Here is a 25,695-nt window from a genome sequence, read left to right on the forward strand (position 1 = left end):
TGTAAGTATTCTTCATTTAGATCTTCTCCACAGGTTTGAAATTTAAGTTGCATCTCATAGAGACCATTTAGTATTAGACGCTATTCTGCTCTCCATTTAACATTAATTTCTTCCGCTAAGAGAAGAGTATTAGTCAAGAGCATGGATGCAAAAAGCAGGGGATTCATTTATAGAACTGTGTTCATATTCTAAATACAACCTCGAGGTCCTGATGTTTAGTTCGTGCTCTAAAGTTTGGGGTTAGAAGATCAGCTATGCTTTCCATAGCTTTTGCTGATGTTTCCTAGCAAGCGGAATTTAGCTCACGTTAGTTCGTTTTTCTTAACGACAGCATTACTCAAAATGAATTATTTGACACCTGCCACAATGCTCACCGCAGCCACGGTGCAAAAGGTTGAACTCCAGAAAGGTGAGCCCAGGGCTTGCAAAGGCCTCACAGAAAGGCCCACACACAACTCCCTCCCAGACCCCCTTGAAGCACGCAGCTTTTGGTTTTGGCGGCTGTGGCAACCAGTGCTTCTGCCCCGTAGAGCGCATCCTGCCAGCTCTTGCGCAGAGGCAGGGCCGGGGCACGGATCCTGGGCACCAGCCTCCCCCTGCTGCTGCAGCAGGCACCTGGGAACAAGAAGGCAGTGCCAGCAAGCACTGAACTGCCAGACCACTGTTGCTCATGTTTCTTCTGTGCCGTGCTGTAAAGCTTCTGACATAGCACTACTTCAAATACAGCTGACACGCTCTATTTGAAGGCATTTAAGTAGCACTGCAGCCTTACAGGTACTCCGGGAGGAGGAGTTAAAAAACCGACTGGTTTATGTCTGGTCACATCTTTCAGATCTTACTGCTTACTGCAACATTTTCCAGATTTTATTCTTCCAGTCCCATTCTTTTGACTTCTTCACAACAGCAGCATCTGGCTCTGTGAATTGCATGCATGGGGTTATTAAACACCTGGATTTCCCCCACTTTTACCATTTAGACCAATTTAATTCAGCTTTAATCTGAGAAATTTTGCTTCTTTGGCTGCAGTTTGCCCTCAAAATCCTCTTTTCTAGAGTTACTGCTGTGTAGTGTATCACACGCTTCACATGAGCGCACGTCAGATGTGCGGTGCAGTCACAAACAGGTTGCACGGCTTTCTGAGAGCAGCTACCTCCTCTTACAAACACAGGAACCAGCACAGGCAGAAATTACTTGCCCCTGTAGCACCAGCCTTGGTCCCCATGTGCTACACAGTCCTTTTATACATTTCAGATGAGGCACTCTGGAAAATACATGGCAACTCAGTGTGTGCAGACACACACCAGTAGTGATGTTTCTTAGTTGCAGAAATGCTATTTAACTTTTAGTAAGCTTACATGGATGTGAACTTCTTTTTTATAAGTTCTCTAAGAGTTTCAAACCTTTGTAACATAAAAGGAAAGGTAAGTGGCATATGGTTGTTTTTATGAGTTGTTCTGGGTTTTCTGATCTCCATTGCTCAATGAGCTGTCTGGCACAGCTCCACATGCAAAATGCAACTGGATACACAGAAATACAGGTACACAGCAAATGTCTCGCTGAAGTTTAAGGTAATAGCTCAATTTAGTCTGTTATTCCATCTTTCTCATTCCCTGAAAAAACCCCCATGGAACCCAAACCCAAGTTCAAACCCAACACAACACAGTTCATCAGAATTCAGTACTTGCTGCGCTACAGTATTCATTCAGCTAAAAATTGTTGAACTCCCCATTTCTGGAGGTTTCTGCATTGCCTAAAATAATTAACCAGAGAAAACTTGAAGCATTTTAGTTTTACCTTGTCCTTCTGCTTATATTAGTATTATTCAGCTATAACATTAATATTTGCTGTTTCTGCGCTTGGTCCCAGTGATTTGCATTGTGAGAGTATCTACTCATTCGTCTGCATTTCTGGGGCAGGTAAGTATCTGAACTAGTCTTTGCTGCCTTGCTTGCTTTATAAAATAAACATAATTACATCCCACTTGTTCTTTTCTTTTATTGCCTCCCTAACCGAACAGTTTGGGGTAACCTTTGCAAACACTGGACATATTTTTTCTTTCTTACTATCCACACAGAACGTTTCACTTGGTCTGGCTGCAGTTTGACAAGTTTCTAAACCTGAATTTCAGAATTCATTAAAACCACTATGAGTATTTATTTACAGAAAGTACAAGACCACCACATCACTGCGTAACATGAGAATGAAGGCTCCATTTATGATACGGGGACAACATCCTTCACGACATTATTACACCCCCTGCAGTATTTTCATCCTCGAACTTCCTCCTTTTCCCAGAAATTTGTTCTCTAGAACAATTAAAAATCCCAAATCATGTCAGGATAATGGGATTAGGAGGGACAGCAGAACACTACCTATAATAACCGTTAAACTTCATTGGGATGGCATTTTGTCACATAAAATAATCTTCAGACATACTCTGAGGATTAGTTGCCTTTCACGTGTAGGAAGTGGAGAAAATAGTAGCTTAATTTTTATTGCCACCACAGTACAGTAGCTTAAGAATATATTTGCATGCTTGAATTTATATGCGTATTTTCCATTTTACCATCGTACTTCTCAAAATTTAGTGACACTATTCAACTCTGCTCAAGGTAAGTGGTAAAAATTTCCATGTAAAGTTACAGGGAAGTCACATGAAAAGACAATGAATGAATGCGAATCAAGAATTGGTTTCATAAGTTCGTGTTGGAAATGCTCAAGAACTGTAGTCTGGTAACAGGTGATCTGCTAGTGGTCCCCATCTTACAGACCTGCTACTCTCTAAATACTGACAGTAAAAGGATGTGCTTCTTCTTTCAGAATTAATTATCTGAAAGACAAACATCAGAAATACCCCAGAGTCCTACTGCTCGGTAGTACCCAATATACTGCCTTTACTTTGGTACATGGAAGTTCCTTTCAAAAGATAAACCCCACATACGGTTGTTCTGGGAAGGTCGTGAAGTTGTACGTCATGTATTCTACCCCTTTAAACAAACCGGCTGTCTTCAGTAGAGATTTAAACACCAGTAACTATTTTTAGGTATGATATAAAAGAACATCTTGGCAGGCATTTACCATTCGTTGTATTTAGTTATTTTATTTTCACTATCCAAACTCAAAACAAATGCACAGTAAAGTTTCAGGTATCAGTACACAGTTTCCTAAAAAAACACCCCTTTAATGTTCTCTTCCATAAACAATGTGCTCAAACTTTTGCAGCGCAACCATAAGTAGAAGGTTTCTTCTTTCCCCGCACCCCCCTCCCTAAAAAGGACTTTTCCTACTTTAATATAATGTATTGTAAACGTCTTAATCAAAAAGCAAAATTCAGAAGAACACTTCTTAGCCAAACATCTTTTCAGAATTGCTGTCTGGCATGGCACAACCTTAAGCAGTTTCTTTTGGTATAGTAATTCTTGTATTTTTCACTTGGGTTAGGTCTCTGAGCAATTTATGTTTAAGGCAGACAATACACAATTCAGAAATACGTTAGTGCATATTTTTCATGGTACGGCATTTCCAGTCGACATCAGTTTTTCATAATTCACTGTGCATTTTACATTCCAGAAAGCTCTTCAGTGTTGAACATCGGCCTTTTCCCATCATTCTTCTTGTTCTTCTATGCTTCTACTTTTGCTCTCAGAACACTTACCCTCCAGGCACCTGTGGTCACACATTCCTTAGAATCTTGCCTTCTTTACACAAGAGTTACATTTCTTAATACTTCATACAGTACCGATTCTTCCCATACACTTCAAGGCAGTTGGTCAACATCTAAAAACCTAATTTCAGGGGGGGGGGAAGTGAGGGAGGAGAACCCTATATTTTTACAGTTACATTCATCTGCACATTTAGTAACAATTATCTCAACTGGAAGCTTTTAATCAATACTAGGACTTGACAACAAGAATGTGGGATTCTCTTCCTGAAAATTCATTCTTTGTCTGGCTTATCATATGACTGTTGCAAGATTGTGCAATCTATTTTAAAACACATTTTGAAGCTTCACGTATTTATATTGATAGAGAACAAACCAATGTTACACTAAACAATACTCGTTTGCAGATATTCTGTGAGATCTAGAATAATATAGGATATATTGCGCACTTAAGAGAAAAATTCTTTCACTTCAAATACAAGTGCAAAGCAGTAGTTCATATTTTAATTCTACATCATAGCAGCAGCCATGTATGCATAAACCAGCACTTTTTTACTAAAAAAAATAATATAAAAATCACAGCATTTTGAGTAGCATGATTACACTAAAGTATGACAAATGCAATGCCAACTGAAGTAAGTACTAAAAACAAAGAACTGAGTCCATTAATACGAAGACTATATAAAGATACAGCATTATTCAACACTACTGTAGATCTATCTGAGAGCTTTCAAAATGCAGTGCTTTTTGGTGGTGTGGGGTTTCTTTGGGTTGGTTTTTTGTTTGTTTGTTTGTTTTTTAACAAGGGTTACTACAATTTGCAATAGCAAATTCAGAAAAATCACTGCATTTACATCCCGAAGAGTTTTTTGAGAACACCATTTTGTCTCCTCCAGGACCTAAAATTGACCCTGCAGATGATCACACATCTCCCCAGTGTTCTATGCACTACTTGGTCCTATTCACCCAGCTAAAAATACTCATACCAAATGATCAAGCCCTTTGCACAAACAGGCTTGTAATAAAAGACTGTATGCTCCTGACCAACAGCACAGAATTATAATGCAGTGTGAAGATATGGCTTTCTCTAAAATATATAAAGTATTAAAGCAAAAAAAAAAAAAAAAATCCACAAAACACTTTAAAATGATCCTTGAGTTCATCACTATATTTATACAATCAAATAAACTATGTAATCAGTCTTACTATAGTAGAACAAGAGAAAGACTTTTTATTCACTTCAAAAATAGCAGACTGGAAGATTTCTTCATTGGATTACATGAGCTTCCCTGAGACTTTTACATAAATTATATTTAGTCTACTATATATTGGAAACCAGTTAGCTACTAAGTGTCATACACTGCAAATTTTACATAATTCCTGCATATCTTATCCAGCTAAAATGCTGTTTCAATGCTTTAAAGCTTTATCTTCTTTTGTTACAAAAAACACTTACATACAACTGAGACTACAAATGCAAAGACATTTTTTGCACAAAATTTAAAATCCTCAAAGCAATATATAGAAATGGAGAAAACAGATGTTACACTGAACAAAGCACTTCAAAGTTCTTCGCAGCTTAAAAACTGATCATGAAATTAGTTTTTAAAATTGTCTATGCACATGCTTGGTGGCAAGAAAATGAACAGAAATATTGTTAAATGCAATGGGCAGCATTCTGTATTTAGCAATCTCCCATATTTATAAAATAGTAATTTTGTATGAGTAATTGTGGGAGAGAAACATCATAGTGGTACAAAACACTGCTATACTGGCACTGTGTTACACTAAGTATGGATTTTTATTTATTTTTTTTAAAGTTGAGGTACTTGAATTTCTGACAAGACGGATGTAGTTAATCACACATCTTAAGGAGGACCCACAGTGAAAGTAACTATATTTCACTGATTTAACTGCCACAAATTGTGTAAGTGAACATTTCTGAATACAAATCTAGGTATCAGGTCAGTTTGCTAAGTTGCATATCCCCTTAATTGAACTTCTTTCAGCAAAAGTCCAAGAAAAACAAGCATTGTACTTTGCAAACAATTATGCTTAAGTAAAACCAACAACAACAACACCGAGATTACTTGAATTAAAAATAAACAAAACCTGCAACTTCACTGCTCTGAGATATGAGATTATCCCCAAGTTTTATGCCTGGAGGCAAAACCAAACGGTTGTCCAGGAATTTTTGTTAGACTTATTTCAAAAGCTGTGTTTTACAGCATAAGTAAGTAATCTGTGCAAGGTAGCTCTGATCTCCTTCCAGTTCTCACTAACTGGGCTCATGTCCTTGCCTTCCACCGAGTGTGAAGAAATTGCACTTGTAATTCTTCCTTTCAAATACTGGCATTTTGGGTATTACCAGGGAAAGAAAAAGGAGGTGACTTGGGCCACTTCACTACAAAACAGACTTGATGTGGTTGTGACTGGCCGTTCAGATACTAAGCCTTAAACATTCTGGTTTTTTGTACTGGAGGGAAGGTGTGACTATCTGACAGCAAAGTGACGAACTGTGAAATTGAGGGCATTTTCTAGATTTTTCATTCCGCTGTAAAAAAGGTCCCAATTTACAGATACATTTACAACTGCATGAAAATTACAAGGATGGGAAGAATGAAAGAGCAGCATTTAAAAACAGTATCTTTAGCTTTTTCAGAAACAAACTGAAAATACTGCCTTGTATAAAATGGCTTCACTTCTACTCATCATCACTATATGTTCAGTTTTACAAAGGGAATCTAATACTCAACTGAGGAAAAGAACACTAAGAAAAACTGGATAACATGTTTGGTTTTTTTTTTTCATTTTAAATTAAAATTTTCACATGAGTGAGCAGGATTTTTGGCTCTCCAAATTAGGAACAATTTATTCCCTTCCCCTTAAAACACTTACAGTACATCACCCAGCTTAGTATATCTCTTTGCATATATTGCTGGCTGATAACTGATTCAGACACGCACATAAAAGTTTGTGGGTTACACAACCACTTCTGTTTTATTATACAGAGAAGCCATTTCTGCATCAACAATGAAAAAAATGGTAAAACTGTATTAACAAACACAAGACCTTGTGCAACACACAAAACAGGGTACCAAGTCACTATACATCCAGTCTGAAAAGACTTTTCTAGTAGTCTTTTCTGTGCAACTCCATTTCAACAAGGAAATATACTGGGCTTTCCACCTTGTAATCTCACCATATTTTAAGTCACCTCTTTTTTTTCATTGCCAAGTAAGGCAAATAATGGTATTTCAGACTGACCATATATTAGATTCTTTTACTTAGAAAAATAATTCCTCTCTCCCCATTGAGAATTTCAACATGTTCTCATAGTAACATCCTGATAAAGAAAACCAGCAGGATTCCTCACTATGCAGATTAAGATAGGAACTTTGCCACACAGATTTTACATTCAGCTAAAATGAGATACACATGTCATGCATACGCCAATTATACACAGCAGACCAAATATATTTTGTTCTGCATTCCAACATGTCGTCTGAAGGAGGGACAGTCTTCTCATCCACCCATGTTGTCCCTTATGTGATCCACTCGCTGAGCAAGATCCCTAAAGGTGGGTCGCTGGGTGACATTGTTGTTCCAGCATTCTTTCATGATGGCATAAATCTGGAGAAGAAACAAAGAAAATCAGTAGTAGGTAAACGGATGCTACAAACAGTTGTTACTCTGAACTGGTCCAAAGGCCATCCAACTTAACTTTACGCTTCCAAACAACAGTGTAGTGCAAGAGTGTGCCTGAAGTCTTGCTATACCACTCACTTTACCTGCTTGATCCCAATGACAGCAAGAAGTGAGGATAGCAAACTCTGCAAAAGCCTTTATTATAACAGGAGATTTAAAAAAAAAAAAAAAAAGTATGGAAATTCACTCAGCTAGATTCTGAAATTTTTAGGACATCTGTTATTTTGCTGAGTTTTTATCTTCTTGCTTGCTCTTACTTTTCGGAAAGCTCAAGAATGTTTAAAATTACAAATGCTTTACCAGTCTGACCAAAAATCAGATTAACAAAGACAGCAGTTAGAAATTAAGCTTCCCCTGCAACATAACATACACTTCTTTGAATGAGGATATTAAATTCTCAATTACTCTTCATGTATAATTGGAAAGAAGCCAGAAAACTTCTCATATTTCCAACAACTTTTTACGCATTGCTTAAGAGCAATCTGCACAGCTCACAGCAAAAAAAAGGTAGCATCAGTTCCTTTTTTTTTTTTTTTCCCAGCAGACCTGAAACTCCTGCATCGACCAAGCTGCTTTAGATCCAAGTCTCAAGCAGCTTGTAAACTACAGACATCTGGAAGACTTAGTATCTGTGATGACTGGCCTTTCAGAATGAATTTGGAAGAGCAGTTTCTAACAAAAGAGAAACTTTTCCATCTTGCTTTGGTATCTGAAGAAATGTCAGATATTGGAACCTTTGCATTAGTTTGCTTAGTTTCTATAACACAGATTATGTATTATCTTTTATATATGACATTCAGATTATCTACAAAAAGCCAGACCTTTACAGTTCAACAACGCTGGTACTCATAATGCAAGAAAGGTTACTTCAGAGATTTCTTCCTCTGTGGCTTCTTCCCTGCTTCATCTGTCCTACTCTCTTCTCTGCTAGACTACTTGCCCCCAGTCTCTCCTCTGCCTCTAGTTTTGCATGGGTTATTTCTTGACAAGTGTGCTTGATTCCAAAGGGATGCAGCAACAGATCAGAGCTGGAAGTTGCACATGTTAAAAAGCGTAACTATTTTAATTACATTCTTTCCCTACTGATTCACCTGCCCAGCCCTAAAACGTTTGAGTCGAGCTGAAGTACACCTGTTCTGACTTAGAAGTAGCATGAAAAGTGTTTTTTTAAACCTTTTGGAGTGATGGCAAAAAACCAAAAGCACACTGAATTAATTTGTGTGCTCTGAGGATGGCTTTGCATACATATACATTTCTCTATCCGTGAAGAACATGAATACAAATTTGAAGGCCCCGAACACAGAAAATCTGATTTCATTGCTCTTGGCTGAGAATGCTTGCCGGTGTGTAAGACACATGATAAACATGGGTATTCCTGTGCTTGAGGAAGCAAGAGAACAAAAATAATCAAGATAAGGAGTTATTTAGATGTTGGAATTAAATGTGGAGAAACTTTTGTAGATATTAAGACACTTCTGGTAAATGTTACAGACTTCTGCAGAATCCATAGTTCACAGCTTTGAGCAAGAACTTAACGGAACAAGTCCTGTACCCTAATCGCATTGCCTCAACAAATTAGTATTTTTAAAATAAAAGCCCAAGTGCTTCAGTACAGCAGTCAGTCATAATAGTCCTACTTCATATATTTAGAAAGACTACATTCTAGGCTCCTGAGGGAATGCAATCTGAAGGATCAGGAGAAAAATGTAATTGTAGTAATCGTGCAACTGATAAAGTAACAGCACAGTCATTCTGCTTGCATAAATACTTCAGTAATCTAAGCAGAACTAACAACAGAGTTTGCACTTTTGGGCTACTCACCCTGACTGAACACCTTTCAGGCTATTGTAACATATTAATACAATAATACTTCACCTCATCAGGGCACCCATCCGGTCTTGGTAGTCGTCCATTATTCTTCAAAAGCTCTATCAAATGAAATACAATCATCTGCCCTTGTTTATCATTGCCAATCATGCGCATGAATTCCTGAAACACAAGGTGTCATAAATAATTATTAAGGGAAAAAAAAAAGATGCTGCAATACTCTAACCACGCAAAAATTCTTTATAAGAAGAGTTTATAATAATGGAGTAGTATATAACAATGACAAAATCCTGGATTTCAAGTCCAGAGAATGTATTTTCTGTGCATGTGGATAAAACTAGGGTGATATATATACACTTTGAAGCTCTAACTAAAAAATTTTAAAAACTGTTGATCATCACCTGATGATTAGCCAGTTTTAAAAGGATAAACCTCATAGCTAATCCTGAAGAGCTTCCTGAAGTATTAAAACAAGATCTTGATGCTTGGAAAAATCACAGTGAAACAGAAAACAAGTTATACCATACTGATATATTAAAAAAGATTAACCAGTAACTAGAGGCCAGAAACAGTAGCATAATTAAAACAGAGGTAAAATTTTGCTATCCAAAAATCTACATAACCCAAAAGGTAGATTAAAATCTCAGATTGCCAGACATCAGAAGTACTATTAACTGAAAATAATTTCTAAGCAGGACACACAAGAATTATTTTTCCTCCAATAGTAAATAAATGTCTTTAGTGATCCTTTGCACGAAAATGTGAAACAAGTGTTGTTAGAATGTGCAAATGGCTGAAGTTGGGGAAACGATGTATAATTATGAAGACTACAAAAGCTAAGAGAGTGTCACGGCTAATTGGCAGAATTCATTTTTCTTGATACATACCAACAGGATACCCAACCTGATGAAGCGGTGGATGCACATGCAGAATTGATTTATTCAAAGTATATTCCACCCAAGCCCATGACTTACTCTACTGCTTTTTTTTCATTTTACCACTTCAGCTGTCTGCAGTGTTTACATTATTATGCAGGAGGAGCTGCCCCTACCTCGGGAATTCTTCCTTGATAGCTTAGATACTGTACTGAATTACTAAGAGGTCCAGCGAGGTCAATGAAGAGATCTTCCAAATGTATTTTTGCCTGTCATCACTGTTCAGCTCTCAAAACTACACTTGCCAGGACTGAGACACTGGCCAAGGGTAAGGACAGCTCAAGCACATATATAAGGCTCAACAATCCTCTGTTGTGTCTGCTAGATATAAGATTGTGAATCTGGTTTCCAATTTGGAGAACTGTTGTTTTGTGAGCGAGTAGCATTTTTCTCCATCGACTGCAAATTTGTCTTTAAAGGTGCCTGCCAACAGATTTCAAAAAGCCACTCTCTTTCTTGAACTTCAATAACTTGCTAACTTTGGGCTCTGGTAACAAAACAGAACAACTTTAAGTTACCTTATTTAAATCACCTTAATGTTTACATATTTGTTTGGCTTAGCCTTAGACTTGGTGTAGCATTAGGAATACATGTCACGTTGCAATGAAACAGTTGCATCTGAGACTACTCTCCACAAAAAATAAGAACAGTCTACAAAGAGAAATTTTATTTTTTTTTTCTAATAGCATTTACAGGATAGATAAGATCTACACAGATTATCAGATAATTTTCAATCTCCTTTTCCTCTTATGGCTTGATACTAATACGTTTTAGCATGTTGCTGCTTCTCGTTGGATGCTGCCTCATAAACATTAAGGTATCTCCAGAAAATGATCAGTAAATATCAACCTATTTAGGTACAGGATCAATCTATATATTTTTAAAAAACTAAACAGACAAAAAACTTCTGATAACCATTAACTAGGTACTTACAGCTGGTGGGCTCTTGCTCTTGTCAATGTACGTGAAGAGTTCATACAAGACGACACCAAAACTCCACACATCTGAGGCCACAGAAAATTTGCTTTCTGTCAGAGATTCTGGAGCATACCTACAACACATGGAAATATTGATTGTTCTATGCAACATGTCTCTTCTTGGTTTTGAAGGTATTTCTTTTAATAAGACTTTCTCTTTTTCATGAATAACTGTTCTTTGTTCACAGACATTAGCACATTCTCATTTTCTTTCATTACCTTCATAACTAACTGTTTTTTTTAATAATAGTTAATTGGTATTGAAAATATAAACCACCTTAAACACACAGTTAATGATAACTATATCTGAGTCTGCTTTTCTTCCAACAAAGCTGTAGATATTTTTCTTATCTGTAGTGTGAGTAAACAAGATTTTGATGTGATAAGGCCTAGAAAGAAAGTCAGTCACAGCCAGTAAGCATCCCTTCATCATTTTCCGAAGCTACACAAAATGTTCTTCTTTTCCAAGCAAAGCAGAGCTCATTGGAGCATTACTGCATTTTGGATTAACTCAGGTCTTCTCTGGAAGCTTAATGCCCAAATACAGACATCTACCTGAATATTCAACCCAGCATCTTGTCCTTGCTAATTACAGTCTGTGGGATTGTCCTGAGTTCACATGTAAGTTATTTTTCTGCCTAATAGCTGGTGCAATGCTGTGTTTTAGATGTAGTCAGAGAACAATGCTGATAAGACACCAGTGTTTCAGTTGTGCTCAGTAGCACCTACCCTGCCCTGATCAAGGACTTTTCAGTCTCTTGTGCTTCGCCAGTAAGGAGGGGCACAAGAAGCTGGGAGAAAGCAGAGACAGGACACCTGACCCAAACTAGCCAAAGGGGTATTCCATACCACAGCACGTCATGCCCAGTATATAAAGTGCTCAGGTCGGGCTGGGTATTGGTCAGTGGGTGATGAGCAATTGTATTGTGCTTCACTTGTGTTTTCTGAGCTTTCATTTCTTCTCTTGTTGTTTCCTATTATTATTATTATTGCTATTCTTTCTATTATCACTGTATTTTACTTCATTTCAGGTATTGGACTGTTCTTGTCTCAACCTGTGGGGTTTATAGTCTTCTGATTCTCCTCTCCATTCTGCCCTGGGGAAGAGGGGAAGGGGGAGTGTGAACAAGTGGCTGCATCTTGCCGAGTTACTGGCTGAGTCTAAACCACAACAGGGATTTAACTCCATTTGGTCAACAGAGGGCCTATCCAACAGGTCTCAGCTAAAGGATATGAATGGCTAGTGTTTAGGGAACCAAAAGTTTCATAATTTTAAAGCATCCTGGGAAAAAAGCCCTTTAAGATTTATCTTTGAATACTTTTCATGTTGCATCTATTTCTTTTCAGCATTTGGGTAATTTTTTGGTCAGCTTGTTTGTCTGTTTTAAGTATGCTGAAAAGTCCCATGCAAGTGACTTTCACAATGCTGGGCAACTGACCTGAGTTTGTACTTAAAAATTCCACAATATGCAAAACAATTGTCTGAAATTGTAAAAACTGAAAACATGTCACAATTTCATACACCAAAACAAGGCTTACCAAAATATAGGGCTTTCACCAGGTTCCTTTACTTTGTAGTATTCTTTGTCTTGTGGCAAGACTTTTGTCAATCCAAAATCTCCAATTTTAACTCTGTTCTCATTCTCCACCAAGATATTCCTTGTTGCTAAATCCCGGTGAACATATCTTTTTGTGCCCAGATACTCCATGCCCTAGACAGAAAGTTCACAAACACAATAAGAAAAGAGTTACTTTTACCATTAAGTACTTGCACTTTCCTTTAAGGGGTGAATAAAACTCAAAGTTAAAGTCGTTTGGTAACAACTGTTACCAAAATTGGCATGCTTGAACATTTGTCTTCTCTGAGGAGTTACTTTTTCCAAGCGCAGGGATTTCTCTTACCTGAAGGAAGATAGACTAAACACCTGCAAGAGGCAAGTGCTTTTTCATTACATAGCTGGACAGCTGTTACAGCTCCCTTCTGTGGCCAAATGCAGTTTGCTGGTGACAGAAGGAAAATCAAAATTTGGGCTAAACTACACAATCCAGGGCAGATGAGAAGACTGTCCTATTTACCCATTTCATTTAATCTTTTCTTCAGTTTGTACTTCTGCTTTCCAAAACTTTACATTATGATTTCCCGAATTTGGAAACTATTCTCTGACAGAATTCCCACCTGTGTGTGTTTCTCTTCCATGTGGACCATTATTCACCAACAAAGTTATGCTTATTGTTGTATGTCCATGGGTTGCTGTAACAAAGCATTAGTCTGAAGCCATGTCTTCTCTTGCTGCTGCTGATCCCTTTTTACCAATGTACGCAATCCTTTTTGATAACAATGAAACGTGGAAGAAGCCAGTGTGTGTAGTGGCATTACTACAAATCAGAACGTCTTGCTTACACAGCAATAAATGGTGCACAGAAGTAGACCCTGCACAATGTCGAGACACCCAAATCATATGAGAGAGGAAATACAAAGCAAGCTGTCAGTTTCAGAAGAAAGTATCTCACTGTGACAACACAACTGAAAAGTAATAAACTAAGAGTATTGTTGAACTGAAATTTACGAACATTAACGTTATACTATTAATACTTTAAGATTTATTTTTCTCTCTTTTCTTTAAAGTGAGAAGCCTCAGAAATCGTCGACTCCAAAGCCTGACCCTCCCCTCAGGCTCTCGCTACCTCCTTGCCCCGCTAGGTGGCATCGCTGACTACTCACATCCCATGCCAAACCCGTTCAAAAACGACACTAATTTTTCATTACCTGCTTATCCACTGCTATCCTGAAAAACACCACACCCAGCTTTTTCGAAGTGAGACTCCTGGGTTTCTGATACAACCGGTCTATGTAAATGTTGTAACTTTTTCTTGCTACTACATGCTGTACTGAAAACAAACAGTCCTGAAGTTCCTTCAATGACAGTAATCTTTCTGTTAGCCTGAAAATACCTGTTCTAAGAGAGGCATTTAATTGAAAACATGCACATTCTAAGTGGAGATCATAATCCCGTGGCACTAATCTAACAATGGAATTGAGTTTAACTGTGATTTCAAATGCTTCATTAAAGTTGGACTCTGCAGCAAGGACACACGAAGCAGTTTAAGCACTAAGAGATGGAAAAGTGGCTTTTTTTCTTCTTGATTATGGATTTTTTTTTCTTAATTCCTATCTTCTCCTATCAGCCAGCACAAACAAAATGCAGGACCAAAAGATAAAAAAAGAATATCCCAAAAACTAGGTGCACGGAGAAGTTAACTTCCTATTAAAGGAGTAATGGGTTTGGCAGTGAAGTGCCTCTTGACTGTAACAGGAACTCTCGCATGGCTAAGGAGAGAGGCACTGATAGTACCAGCGACTCCTGTTCCCTGGCTGAGGTGAGAAGAGACTGGGGATAATGAGTCATCCCCCTGAAAGCCTTGGAACACTCCTTTCCTTGAGCACAGCCTGAGTGGAACAGTAGCATTGTTACTCAAGTTTTGATAGGCAGTTAACTGCCAGATGCACAGAGAAGTAACTTGCCATTCTATTGTCAAGATTCTTTGAAGTTAAGGACAGAGTCCTATTGCTTGCCACCAGAGAAGCTGTACTAGTGGCACAAGCTGCACCAGGTCACAGCTGCACTGATTTATACCTACAGAAACATCACCACTAGCAAACGCTGGTTTTGAAAATGCTGCTTTTCACACTGCAAGACATGCACAAAAAACCTGACACCTTCAAGTCAAGAACCCTTTTCCCACTATAGTAGCAAGGAACCAGAACACAGCAAGCAAGCAAACACATCTTAACCCTCAGGTATTTTCTCTCATACATTTGAGAGAAAAGCTGCAAGGCAGAAGGAGAAAGATTTTTGATTTAATAACCCAAAATAACAGAGTGACAGAAATGCACAGCAGAAAGAAGAAATATGAGATGCTGAAAGAGCAAACATTGCAGGAGAAGCAAAAACAGCTAAAGGAAAGGGAGAAATACGATCAGCTAAAAGAAGAAGAAAAAACATTCATATCCAATGTTTGTAATATTAGGTACTCATGTTTTTAATTAAATTGTTTTGAAGTAACAAAACTACACATTGCTCTGCAGGTTGTACAGCAACAACAATGCAAAGCAAGACTGTAATTCTTAGACTGCTTCCATTAGAAGTGAAGATACTTCATTAAGATCAAGTCCATTATGGACTTCCCACATTTCCACACTATGTGTACCCATGCTTTGCACATGAAAGCAGGGTGTCTTCCTATTTATGTATCTGCAGAAGGCATCTATCTCTTGGTCTGTGCTTGGTACTTAGGAAACAGTCATTTCAACTGCTATTTTGATTTTTCATTATCATCCTTAAGTCTAGTAATATTTGGATGCTTCTTTTATATGTGTGTAGGTGCACACACACATTAAAAACTTTTTCTCTGTACCTTTTGTATTCAGGTCCTTTCCCATAGTTTCCTGTTATCCTTGCACTGCCTGCAAAAGCGAAAATCCACCTTCCAGCCCTCCTATCAGATACCTCTGTCTCTCAGACAGGGTCCAGAGATACATTGTCACTATTGTTCCTTCAGTCTTTTGAATGGGCCTGAAGACTTACATATGGAAGCTTCACAGATTCTTATGAGAGCAAAAAGGGCAGGCACCTTACGACCCTTCGGGTCACAGGCTAAAAAGACCATAGAATGAAACAGGTAAGTGGCTGACTTTGTGTGTTCAAAAACCACTGCTGCATCTTTATCCTATGATAGATTGATTCACTCTGTCATCCTAGCTGGTGCTGTTTGGTGCTGTTTGCTTGAAGAACATTGTTTTCAGTGACTTACCAGCACTGATAGTAACAGCTATTTTGTTGCAGAAGTAGAACTGAGAATTTCTTATGTCTGTTACTGGAGAATGACTTCAAGACACACGTTAAGGGGACTTTTTAATCCTCTGAGTAGGTGGTCACATGTTCAATCCTTCCTCTCTGTTTAAAGACTGACACTTGTCAAAGACTTGTTAACAACATTTTATGTTTCCCAACCTCATGCGCTGGTGCATCTCCCTGCCCACCCTCTGGGCTGCTCTACAACCTCAGGAATTCACATCAGACCTTGGCTTTTGTGTAATGAGTTGGGCAGTGAAGCGCCTCTTGACCGTAACAGGAACTCTTGAATGGCTAAGAGGGGAGGCACTGACCGTACCAGGGACTCCTGTTCCCTGGCTAAGGTGAGAAGAGAGACTGGGGATAATGAGTCATCCTCCTGACAGCCTTGGAACACTCCTTCCTTTGATCATAGCCTGAGTGGAATGGTAGCATTGTTACTGAAGTTACTGACCCAGGCTGTGTCTAGGTCAGAAATTTATTAATGTCTAAAGTGAATAATCTTGCAACCCTATGAAGAGCAGGCATAAGTGAGTGCCCCTGAGCTCTCCCGGACTGCAGCAGGCTGCAACCAGCATCTCCTTCTGGATGGGACACCTCTCAGAGCTCATGAACTCTCCATGTTTGCAATAATCAGAGACTGTCATCAAAAGCTGACAAAAGCATCTGGGCTGAAGTCCCCCCAACTCCTCGAGGCTCAACCCTCACCTGCTGAGGAATGTCAAGACATTTGATATGAATACTTAACTGAATTCTAGGGCAGTTTTTAACCAGTATCCTTACACGTCTTTGTGACTGTAAGTGCATGCATGCATGTATAAACTGACATAGCAAGTGTAGTAAATCCTATTTACCCATATTGTAAATGTTAAGATCCACCTTGAAACTGCAGATTGCTGCTAGGTAAAAGCCATCTGTGGTGAATTAATTCAGTTGTAACCTTGTCTGCGACTAAGACTAGACACAGCCGCACCTAGGCTACACCACTTTAGAAAGCAAGCAAGTCTACTCTGAGCTTCTACAGCCTTGCTTCAGTGAAACACATGAATAGGTGAGATCAGCTGCTGAAGGTGCCTGTGGCATCCTTCTGTACATGCCCCAGGTTCAGTAGCCAAAACATTTACTGAATCAGTCCAGTTTCAAGCAGGGAATCATCAAGCTCTGTTCATTTCCAAGGAAGTCTGAATTAATGGAGAAGATCTCAGGTCTGGCAAAGACACTGCTGCCTGATTCTTCTCGACTTTTCTGCAGATCTGCAGAAGGAAAGCTTCTGCTCCAAATGTCGCATAGCAGAAATTACCAGACATCAGAATATCTATGGGCTACACACATTGAAGAATACTCTTTAAGTCAGCTACTGTTTCCATGTCTTTGATGTGGGGACTGGGGAAAGGAATTTAAAAATACTTCTGGTACATGCCTTGAGGGTGTGGATGTCTTTCCCCTGCTGCCTTTTCTCTCTTCCCCCTGCTTCCCCACTTTCTGTTTTTCTTTCCTCAAACAACTGAACGTGGAATGAAATCTAATGTGTCTGTAGTTTCTTGTATCTAAAGAAAAATAACAGAGTAATACTAGGATGGTCATTAAGTCCTCTTTCTGAGGAAATAAGATATCACAATAAAGATCAGGTGTTTGCCCACCTCTTCACAATTTTAAGGATCTTCAGTACCAACCAATGAGACTAGCAAATAATTTATTACAGCTCTGAGCACTTCAACATCAGTTATACTATGTCATGAAGAGTGTGCCCGGACGAGTGTATTAACTCCTGCAAAACTTCATTTCAGCTCTCGCTAGTGAGAAAATAGGCTTTAATTCTGGGCAAAATATAAGCTAAGCAAACAATGAAATAAACAGAAATAAATGAAGTATATTCTTCCTTAGTCTGCGGATAGGCCAGTCTTGGCATCCTGTATTAAGACACTCAGAAGTTTGTCCAGTTTTTTAGTACAGGAATATATACTGCTACTTTTTTTAGGGTTATGTGGTACTAGTAGCCCAACAGTGACATAAAAGATACACCAAGGTTGTTTTGAGACAAATGAGACAAGGCCAAAAAGACAAAGAATTTGTTGAAAAATGTCAGTCATCTGAAATTTCCTACCTTGCATATCTGAGATGCATACAGCAAAAGCTTCTTGTGGTCCAGCCTCTCCTTGTGTTTCTGCAGATAGTCTCGTAAACTTCCATATGGTAAATATTCCATAATTAATCTTAGATTCCTACGACCTTTTATAACAACAAAAAATACACTTTATTTTCCTGTCATTTTCCAATTTTGAAAATATATTTACAAATATATTTTGAATATATTTTTAAATATATTTACAAATGTCTATGAATAAAATAGAAAATAGTCTTAATACCAAAAAAAAATAATTATATGTATATCACGACGCAATATTTCATGTATTAGTTAACTCTATTTGTTCAGGAAATGACAGTTACTCAAACACGATAATTGGGATATGCTTGATATACACCACGTCACTAATCAAGATCATTTAATCAATACTTCAGCTACTACTGCAAAAGCAAAGCAGAAGTGCCACATGTGTTTATCTGTGTTTATGTAATTTCTCCTCATTGCCGAGATGAAACTTAGAATGGCAACTGACAACTGGTCAGCAATTGTACCATCTTTAAAAACTTAGTTTGATTCTTAACCCAAGATTTTAATTTTTACATTAAGAGCCCAGGCAGAACCCATGCTTTCATTCATCAGCTTCAACAGCATCAACAATTTACTCAAACACATCTGCTTCTAAAACTTTTTGTCTTTTACCATATAGGCTGTAGAAGAATTGGTAATATCCACTCCAGGACATTACATGGAGTAAAAACCAAGAACAGTTACGAAATGGTTGCATTTTCCCCACTTAACCTTAAATTATTTTCTAGGACAACTTTCACTCTAAGATAAAGAAGTGGGGTAATTAGTCATAATGGTACTTTCTCTAGATCAATCAAATAATGCAATGAGCTGACTGAATAAAATGTCCATCTTGTACTGAGTAGTAGTACACAACAGTCACTGCTTTGATTTGTACTCTCTAAGTCTTGGTAAAGTTATGACAAGCTAGTGACTTTCATAAACACTTGCCTCTCTGAACTATTCAGTATGGATACTTAAGTGTAGACCTGAAGTTGTATTTAATATAGCACATACCTGCACTGTAGCATACTCCTTTGTATTTAACAATGTTATCATGCTGCAGAGATTTAAGAATTTCAATTTCTCTTTCAAAGTCCCTAAGGTGCTCTTCTGTGCTATGTTGCAGCTTTTTCACAGCCACCACCTCCCCCGTATTATCCTGCAGTGGGTCGTAGCGGCACATCTCAACACTGCCGAAATTTCCCTAGATCACAAATGGAAATACTTGAATTAAAAACAAGTCCACTTTCTTAGTCTTTCTTAGTGATTGTGCATGCTGCCTCAGTCCTCACTGGATGAGCATTCAGATGACCACAATTAATTACGTGAAATGTCATAAAACCTCCCTGAGAGAAAGGAATACAGATCACAGGTAACACTCCTGTTAAGAAACATGTTGAATGAAAGGAAGCGAACAGCATGGAAGGAAACAAGGGGGCTGAGGTCCATTGAAAATAAATGAAAAATAAATTTCCCCCCCCCTTCTTCACAGATTTGTATTTGCACTTCCAAATTGTTAGCTGGCACACTGCTTCTGCTGCACCTGCAAAAATCCCTTCATCTAGGTTCCTCTCAGCTCTTAACTCTCCCCCAGTTCTTGGTGGTTCTTCCCTCATTTGTTTCAATGTTCTACCTTTTTTCTTTTGTTTATGCCAATAAGGGGGTGATTGGTGACAGCCAACATGGCTTCACTAATGGCAAATCAGCCTTGACAAATTTGGTGGCCTTCTACGATGAGGCCATGGCGTTAGTGCGTAAGGGAAGAATGACTGACCTCATCTACCTGGACTTGTGCATTTGATGTACCTCACAACATCCTTGTCTCTAAATTGGACAGGCATGGATTTGACAGATTGACTTGGTGGGTAAGGAACTGGCTGGATGGTCGCACTCAAAGAGTGCGAGTGGAGACTGGTAAAAAGTGGTGCTCCTCAGGGGTCAGTACTGGGACTGGTGCTGTTCAACATCTTTGTTGGCAACAAGGATAGTGGGACCGATGAACCCCCAGCAAATTTGATGATGATACCAAGCTGTGTGGAGCAGTCAACATGCTGGAGGGAAAGGATGTCACCCAGAAGAACTTTGACAGGCTGGAGAGGTAGCCAGTCCTAACCTCATGAAGGTCAACAAGGCAAGTGCAAGGTCCTGAATGTGGGTCAGAGCAACCCCAGGCACAACTATAGGCTGGGCAGAGACTGGATTGAGAGCAGCCCTGAGGAGAAGGACCTGGGGGTGTTTGTTGATGGGAAGCTTAGTGTGCACATGCAGCCCAGAAAGACAACCATGTGCTGGGCTGCTTCAAAAGGAGTGTGGCCAGCACAAGAAGAATGTGGACCTACTCAAGTGAGTTCAGAGGAGGCCAGAAAGATGATCATAGGCTGGAGCACCTCTGCTCTGAAAACAGGCTGATAGTCTTCCAGTACCTAAACAGGGCCTACAAGAAAGCTGGAGAGGGACTTGTATTTGCAAGGGCCTGTAGTGACAGGACAAGGGGGAATGGCTTTAAACTGAAAGAAGAAAGATTTAGATTAGGCATTAGGAAGAAGTTCTTCACTATAAGGATGGTGCGACACTGGAACAAGTTGCCCAGAGAATTTGTGGCTGCTTCATCCCTGGAAGTGTTCAAGGCCAGGCTGTGTGTGTCTTTGAGCAACCTGGTCCAATGGAAGCTGTCTCTGCCCGCCGCAGGGGGTTTGGAACAAGATGATCATAAGGTCTCTTCCAACACAAACTATTCTATGCAGTTGGTTTTTTTCGTCTTCCTTTGTGCAGTCATCACCTACCACTCTGTTCCTCTCCCTATGCTACACTACCATTTACAGTTAAAACCAAACCATCTGCAAACACAAGTAGCTCTGCCATTTCACCTTCATGCTTGCTTTCACCAGTAGCTGGAGTCAAAGGAATATATAGCTATCACACCAATAACAACCATAAACCAGCAAGGAGCCACTCTGAGAAAATGGTACTTGGTGAAGATCTACCACCTGCACCTGGTCATCTCTCTAGGCATCATACAGGCAGGCTGCAATGACTTGCAAAAGTAGTAACCAAATGCAGATTTCTAACACCTAAAACATTCAAGGCCTACATATATCTCAAAAACATTACTTAATTTAGGGACTGCGTATTCAGACTTCCCTGAATGCGGATGCATAAAAACCCCTAACTCCACCAGTTCTATGCAAGACTCTTCTGGACCCTTTTAAAATGAATACCATGTATTTAAAAAAGAAATAAAAATCCGTCACATGCGGCTCCGCATTAGTGAAAAAGATTTTAGTCTTTCAGTACGACTTGATTCATTGTAGACACCAACTATCCTTATTCTAGCTAATGATATTGTGAAAACAAGAAAGATCTAAGAGGAATCATAAAATCAGCTAGGTTGGAAGACTTTTAAGACCTTAAATATCATCAAGACCAACCACTACCCCAGGACTGCCAAAACCAACACTAAACCGTATCACCACATATACAAGGTTTTTGAACACTTCCAGGGACGGTGATTCCACCACTTCCCTGGCCAGCCTGTTCCAATGCCTGATTAACTTCTCTGTGAAGAAGTTTTTCCTAATATCCTACCTAAACCTTCCCTGGTGCAGCTTAAGGCCATTACTTCTCGTCCTATCACTCGTTACTTGGGAGAAGAGACTGATCCTCAGTTCACTACAACCTCCTTTCAGGAACTGCACACTGTGGTCAGATGTGACTGAAATTATTGATTTCTGTAGCAAAAGTTTCAATGTAAATAATATATATATGGGGTCATGGTAAAAAGACAGTTCTTTCCTAGGCAATTAGAGAACTTCAAAATATCCTACCTTGCCAAGTTGCTGTAAAAACTTAAGATGTCTCTCTTCAAACTGTGTTGGGTCACGATCTTCAAAAGCACCAGAAAATCCAAGTGCTCCAATTCTCATATTTGGCAACATATCACTTTCTGTTAAAAGCTCATAATCTGATAGGAGGAAGAAAGGAAGAGAGAAAGGGAACAGGCGGGACAGAGAAATTAACAGGAGATGAAGAAACATTATAATCTTTGCATGTTATATCTTTGCCTGGCGTACCTCTAGCTCAGTAGAGTATTAATAACAAATGTCTACATAGTAATTTGCAGTCAAAGGTGAATTACAAAAAAAAAACAAATGACTTGTCCTAACTCACAGCAAGTCTTCCTTTAATTTCTCAATTTTCTCTTTTTGCAGGCCTACTGCATTTCAAATTTAACAACCAGTATGCAACAAATCCACTTCTGCAGAGGGCAGAAATGAGCTTGTAGTAACATGCACCTTCCATTTGGGAAAAAAAAAAAAAAAAGAAGATACACATTCATTTTATTAAGAGAAAAAAGACAGAAGCATAATAAACTTGGTTCAGAGATTAGAATGCTTCGGACAGGCAATAATCAAACCAGAAAACTGCTTTGAATGATAATGCTGACTTTTTAACGTGTTCACCTTTAGAAAAAAATAAAAAAGTTCATAGTGTCTAAACACAGTGTTTAAAACAGTCACGCAGTGTCCTTACAAACTTAGATTTCTGGGGATGCTCTGGAGAGTGGTTGTGGGTCAACATACCAAAAAGGAAGTCACCGCACAAAAATGAACTAATGGGAATCAGGGTTCTTTTTGTCTAGCGTATTCTTCTTGTAGCACAGACTCACCTGGAGTGAACAAACTATTCAAGTCACGTATAATTGCTCTGAATGAAGGCCTGAAATCTGGCTCATAATCCATACAGTTGTTTATAAGGTTTGCTAGTTCTGTCCAGTTGGGAGCAGGAAGCTGGTGCCTATCTTCATAAAACTGTAGTTTCTGGAATTAAAAATGTAAAAGGCAAAAGATACAGCTCTCAGCCTAGACTTGTTACCTCATTAAAGGTACATCTGACCAATTTACATGAAAAGCCAAGGATGACAATACAGCAATGCTGGCATAATTTAGAGTAATTAGTTCAGAAATTCCAAGTCAGTTACTGGTGAAAAATAAGAAAATAGAGAATGATACTGAGAAAGATGGTGTCTCCTTTACTGGTGATTTCATAAAACCTCAACAGGATAGATCCATTAAAAAATTCTATCCACCTGTGAGCTTGCTGAGTTCCTCCAGCTGTAAAAGGCTGAGTATTATTAAAGAATGTGTATTAGTAGAGGAGAGGAGGGCAACCTCTGAAATACCTAGATACCTATAAACGAGGTCTAGGTAGACCTTGGAGTTTATTGTAAGAGCTGATTACAACACCCGAGAAATCAGAACAGGCTTTGTGAGAAGGTAACAGCCATTTTAAATATAATACTACAAATCTTTTTGTAGTGTAGTAAAGGCAATAATCTTTTTGCTTTCAACTGAGGGGGAAAATACATAAGAAAGAATATTTTTATGGAATGCGTTTCCCCTCCATGCCCTGCCCCTAGCTGAAATAAACTTAACATTTCTGGTTTAGCTAAAACAGCAGAATTTTCTGCAACACACACAGTCTTAAATACTCTAAGATGTTCAATCACTAGAACAATACTAATTAAAATCCATGTACATTGTTAGGAATACTTTTTGTCTGAAGTCATATACTGCTGTAACAAAGCAAAAGAAACATGAACAAGGTAATACTGGCAACACTGTACTTTGTCCCCATGAAAATAAAAACAAACAGCATAAAAACAAACCTCAATCATCACTTCTGATGATTAACTACCAGTAAGAGTGTTCTTTTCCTATTGTGGTAAAACACTTCACAAACTGACATAGTTACAACAGCAGATGTTTTAAATTAGAAGTGTTCAAAGAACTGTTATGACTGCAGACTCAGTAATGCTTACTCTTGAAGAATCCAATGCACTCAGAGGTTTGTCTCCTCCACTACAGATTTCCCACAAAGTAGTACCAAAGCTCCATTTGTCTGTGGCCAGGCTTAATTGTTTGGGATTCTCAATGCATTCAGGTGGGACCCATGGTATCCTCTCAAGAAGAACTGTGCAATCATGCAAAGGAAACATCATGTTAAGATGAATAATACAACCAGAAAATTCTCTAACATTTGATTTCTTTAAAATGACTTCAGAATACTTAGATATATCATTCTGTAATGTGCTTCTAACAACTTTAAAAGTTTTTGTTTCTGCCTAAAATACCTCGAACTACAGAATGCCTACAAAAATAGTATTTATGAATGAGAGTGGACGACCATTAGTTTTATTGTAAAATAAGCCTAATGTTGTAAACCTGCTTTAACATCATTTCCATTATTTTTGATTCAACTTCGGCATTTCCCCCAGTATTACTGAGACCTACTACTAGCTACTGCAAAGAAACTACATAGCCAAGAGTAAAAAGTACTTTGCTAGAGGTTGGCACATTATGGCACAGCAAAGACTCCATAACGAGGAATTTTTTCTCTTCAATTTCAGCTCTGAAAGCTTCATTGTCCTGCGTTCAGCAGTAGCAGTCATTTTACTCCTTAGTAGCTGGTGCAGTGCTGTGTTTTAGACTCCAGTCTGAGAATGACGTTGGTAACATCGATGTTTTCAGTTGTTGATAAGAAATGCTTACTCTGATCAAGGACTTTTCAGTCTCATGCTCTGCCTGTGAGGAGGAGCATGGGAAGCCAGAAAGACGCAGAGACAGGACACCTGACCCAACCTAGCCAAAGGGGTATTCCATTCCACAACACGTTATGCCAGTATAGAAACTGGGGGATTTACCTCAAAAGCCCAGATTGCTGCTCAGGTAGGGCTGGCTATTGGTCAGTGGGTGGTGAGCGGTTGTATTGCGCATTACTTGTGTTTATTATTTTCCTTTTCCCTTTTTAGTTTTATATTCTCTTGCCGTGTTACTTCCCTTATCATTATTATTGGTGGTAGCAGTAGTGGTTGTGTTATACCTTAGTTACTGGACTGTTCTTATCTCAACCCGTGGGGTCTAGGTTCTTTTGATTCTCCTCCCCATCCCTCCAGGAACGGGTGGGGATAAGGGGAGAAGTGGAGGAGTGAGTGAGTGGGCTGTGTGGTTACTGGTTGGGCTTAAACCATGACATTCACCAAGCTATAAAATACAACAATTTAATCTTAATTAATAACAGGATACTAACTCCAGCAGCTACCTGCAGACGCAAAAGACTTACTCATGGTACCTTACGGCATCCTGATAGTACTAACAGTGGAAAAAAAAAAGTTGAAAATGAGAACAGTAAAGAAGAAACCTCACATAATGGAGAACTGTGGCTTTATTTCCTGTAGCTATTTGCTGATAAAGAAGATACACTCAAAACTGCTAAGACTGCAGAGATTACTTCAAAAAGACATATGGATGAAGGAACTTTTTGTAACGGAAGTACCTGAGACGGTGGTCAGAAAAATAAACACACCCCAAACTTCTTTTTCAAGTCAAAAGCATTAAACAAGAAAGCTGACACAAAGACTTACTATCTCTTGGCAAGACTGTAATACTGATGCCAGGATCACTTAGTTTTATAAATGGAAGATTTCCAGACTTCCTGTCTTCCTCTCTGATAAGCAAGATGTTTTTTGCACAGACATTCCCATGAACAAGGCCTTTATCCTCCTACAAATAGAAAAGCATCT

At 38.7% G+C, this 25,695-nt stretch overlaps 1 protein-coding gene across 9 annotated transcripts in view; it reads right to left on the reverse strand.

The window, feature by feature from the left end:
• Positions 1 to 3,080: 3,080 nt before the first annotated feature.
• The window catches only part of JAK2 (Janus kinase 2), a 96,475-nt gene continuing 73,860 nt past the window's right edge, over positions 3,081 to 25,695 (reverse strand). For 8 of the 9 annotated variants that reach the window (XM_065661125.1, XM_065661127.1, XM_065661121.1 and 5 more), the window contains 10 exons: positions 25,537 to 25,675; positions 23,935 to 24,086; positions 22,783 to 22,933; positions 21,941 to 22,077; positions 19,131 to 19,320; positions 18,066 to 18,190; positions 12,648 to 12,820; positions 11,065 to 11,182; positions 9,245 to 9,358; positions 3,081 to 7,294 (listed from right to left, as the gene is read on the reverse strand). In XM_065661125.1, coding sequence (XP_065517197.1) covers positions 7,187 to 7,294; positions 9,245 to 9,358; positions 11,065 to 11,182; positions 12,648 to 12,820; positions 18,066 to 18,190; positions 19,131 to 19,320; positions 21,941 to 22,077; positions 22,783 to 22,933; positions 23,935 to 24,086; positions 25,537 to 25,675 — 1,407 coding nt within the window. In that variant the 3' untranslated portion in view covers positions 3,081 to 7,186. Of the gene's footprint in view, positions 7,295 to 9,244; positions 9,359 to 11,064; positions 11,183 to 12,647; positions 12,821 to 17,381; positions 17,509 to 18,065; positions 18,191 to 19,130; positions 19,321 to 21,940; positions 22,078 to 22,782; positions 22,934 to 23,934; positions 24,087 to 25,536; positions 25,676 to 25,695 lie in introns of those variants that run through there. The other variant, XR_010608535.1, reaches the window with a different exon arrangement.

This window comes from Lathamus discolor, chromosome Z (assembly GCF_037157495.1).
Source record: "Lathamus discolor isolate bLatDis1 chromosome Z, bLatDis1.hap1, whole genome shotgun sequence".
Classification (NCBI taxonomy): Eukaryota; Metazoa; Chordata; class Aves; order Psittaciformes; family Psittacidae; genus Lathamus; species Lathamus discolor.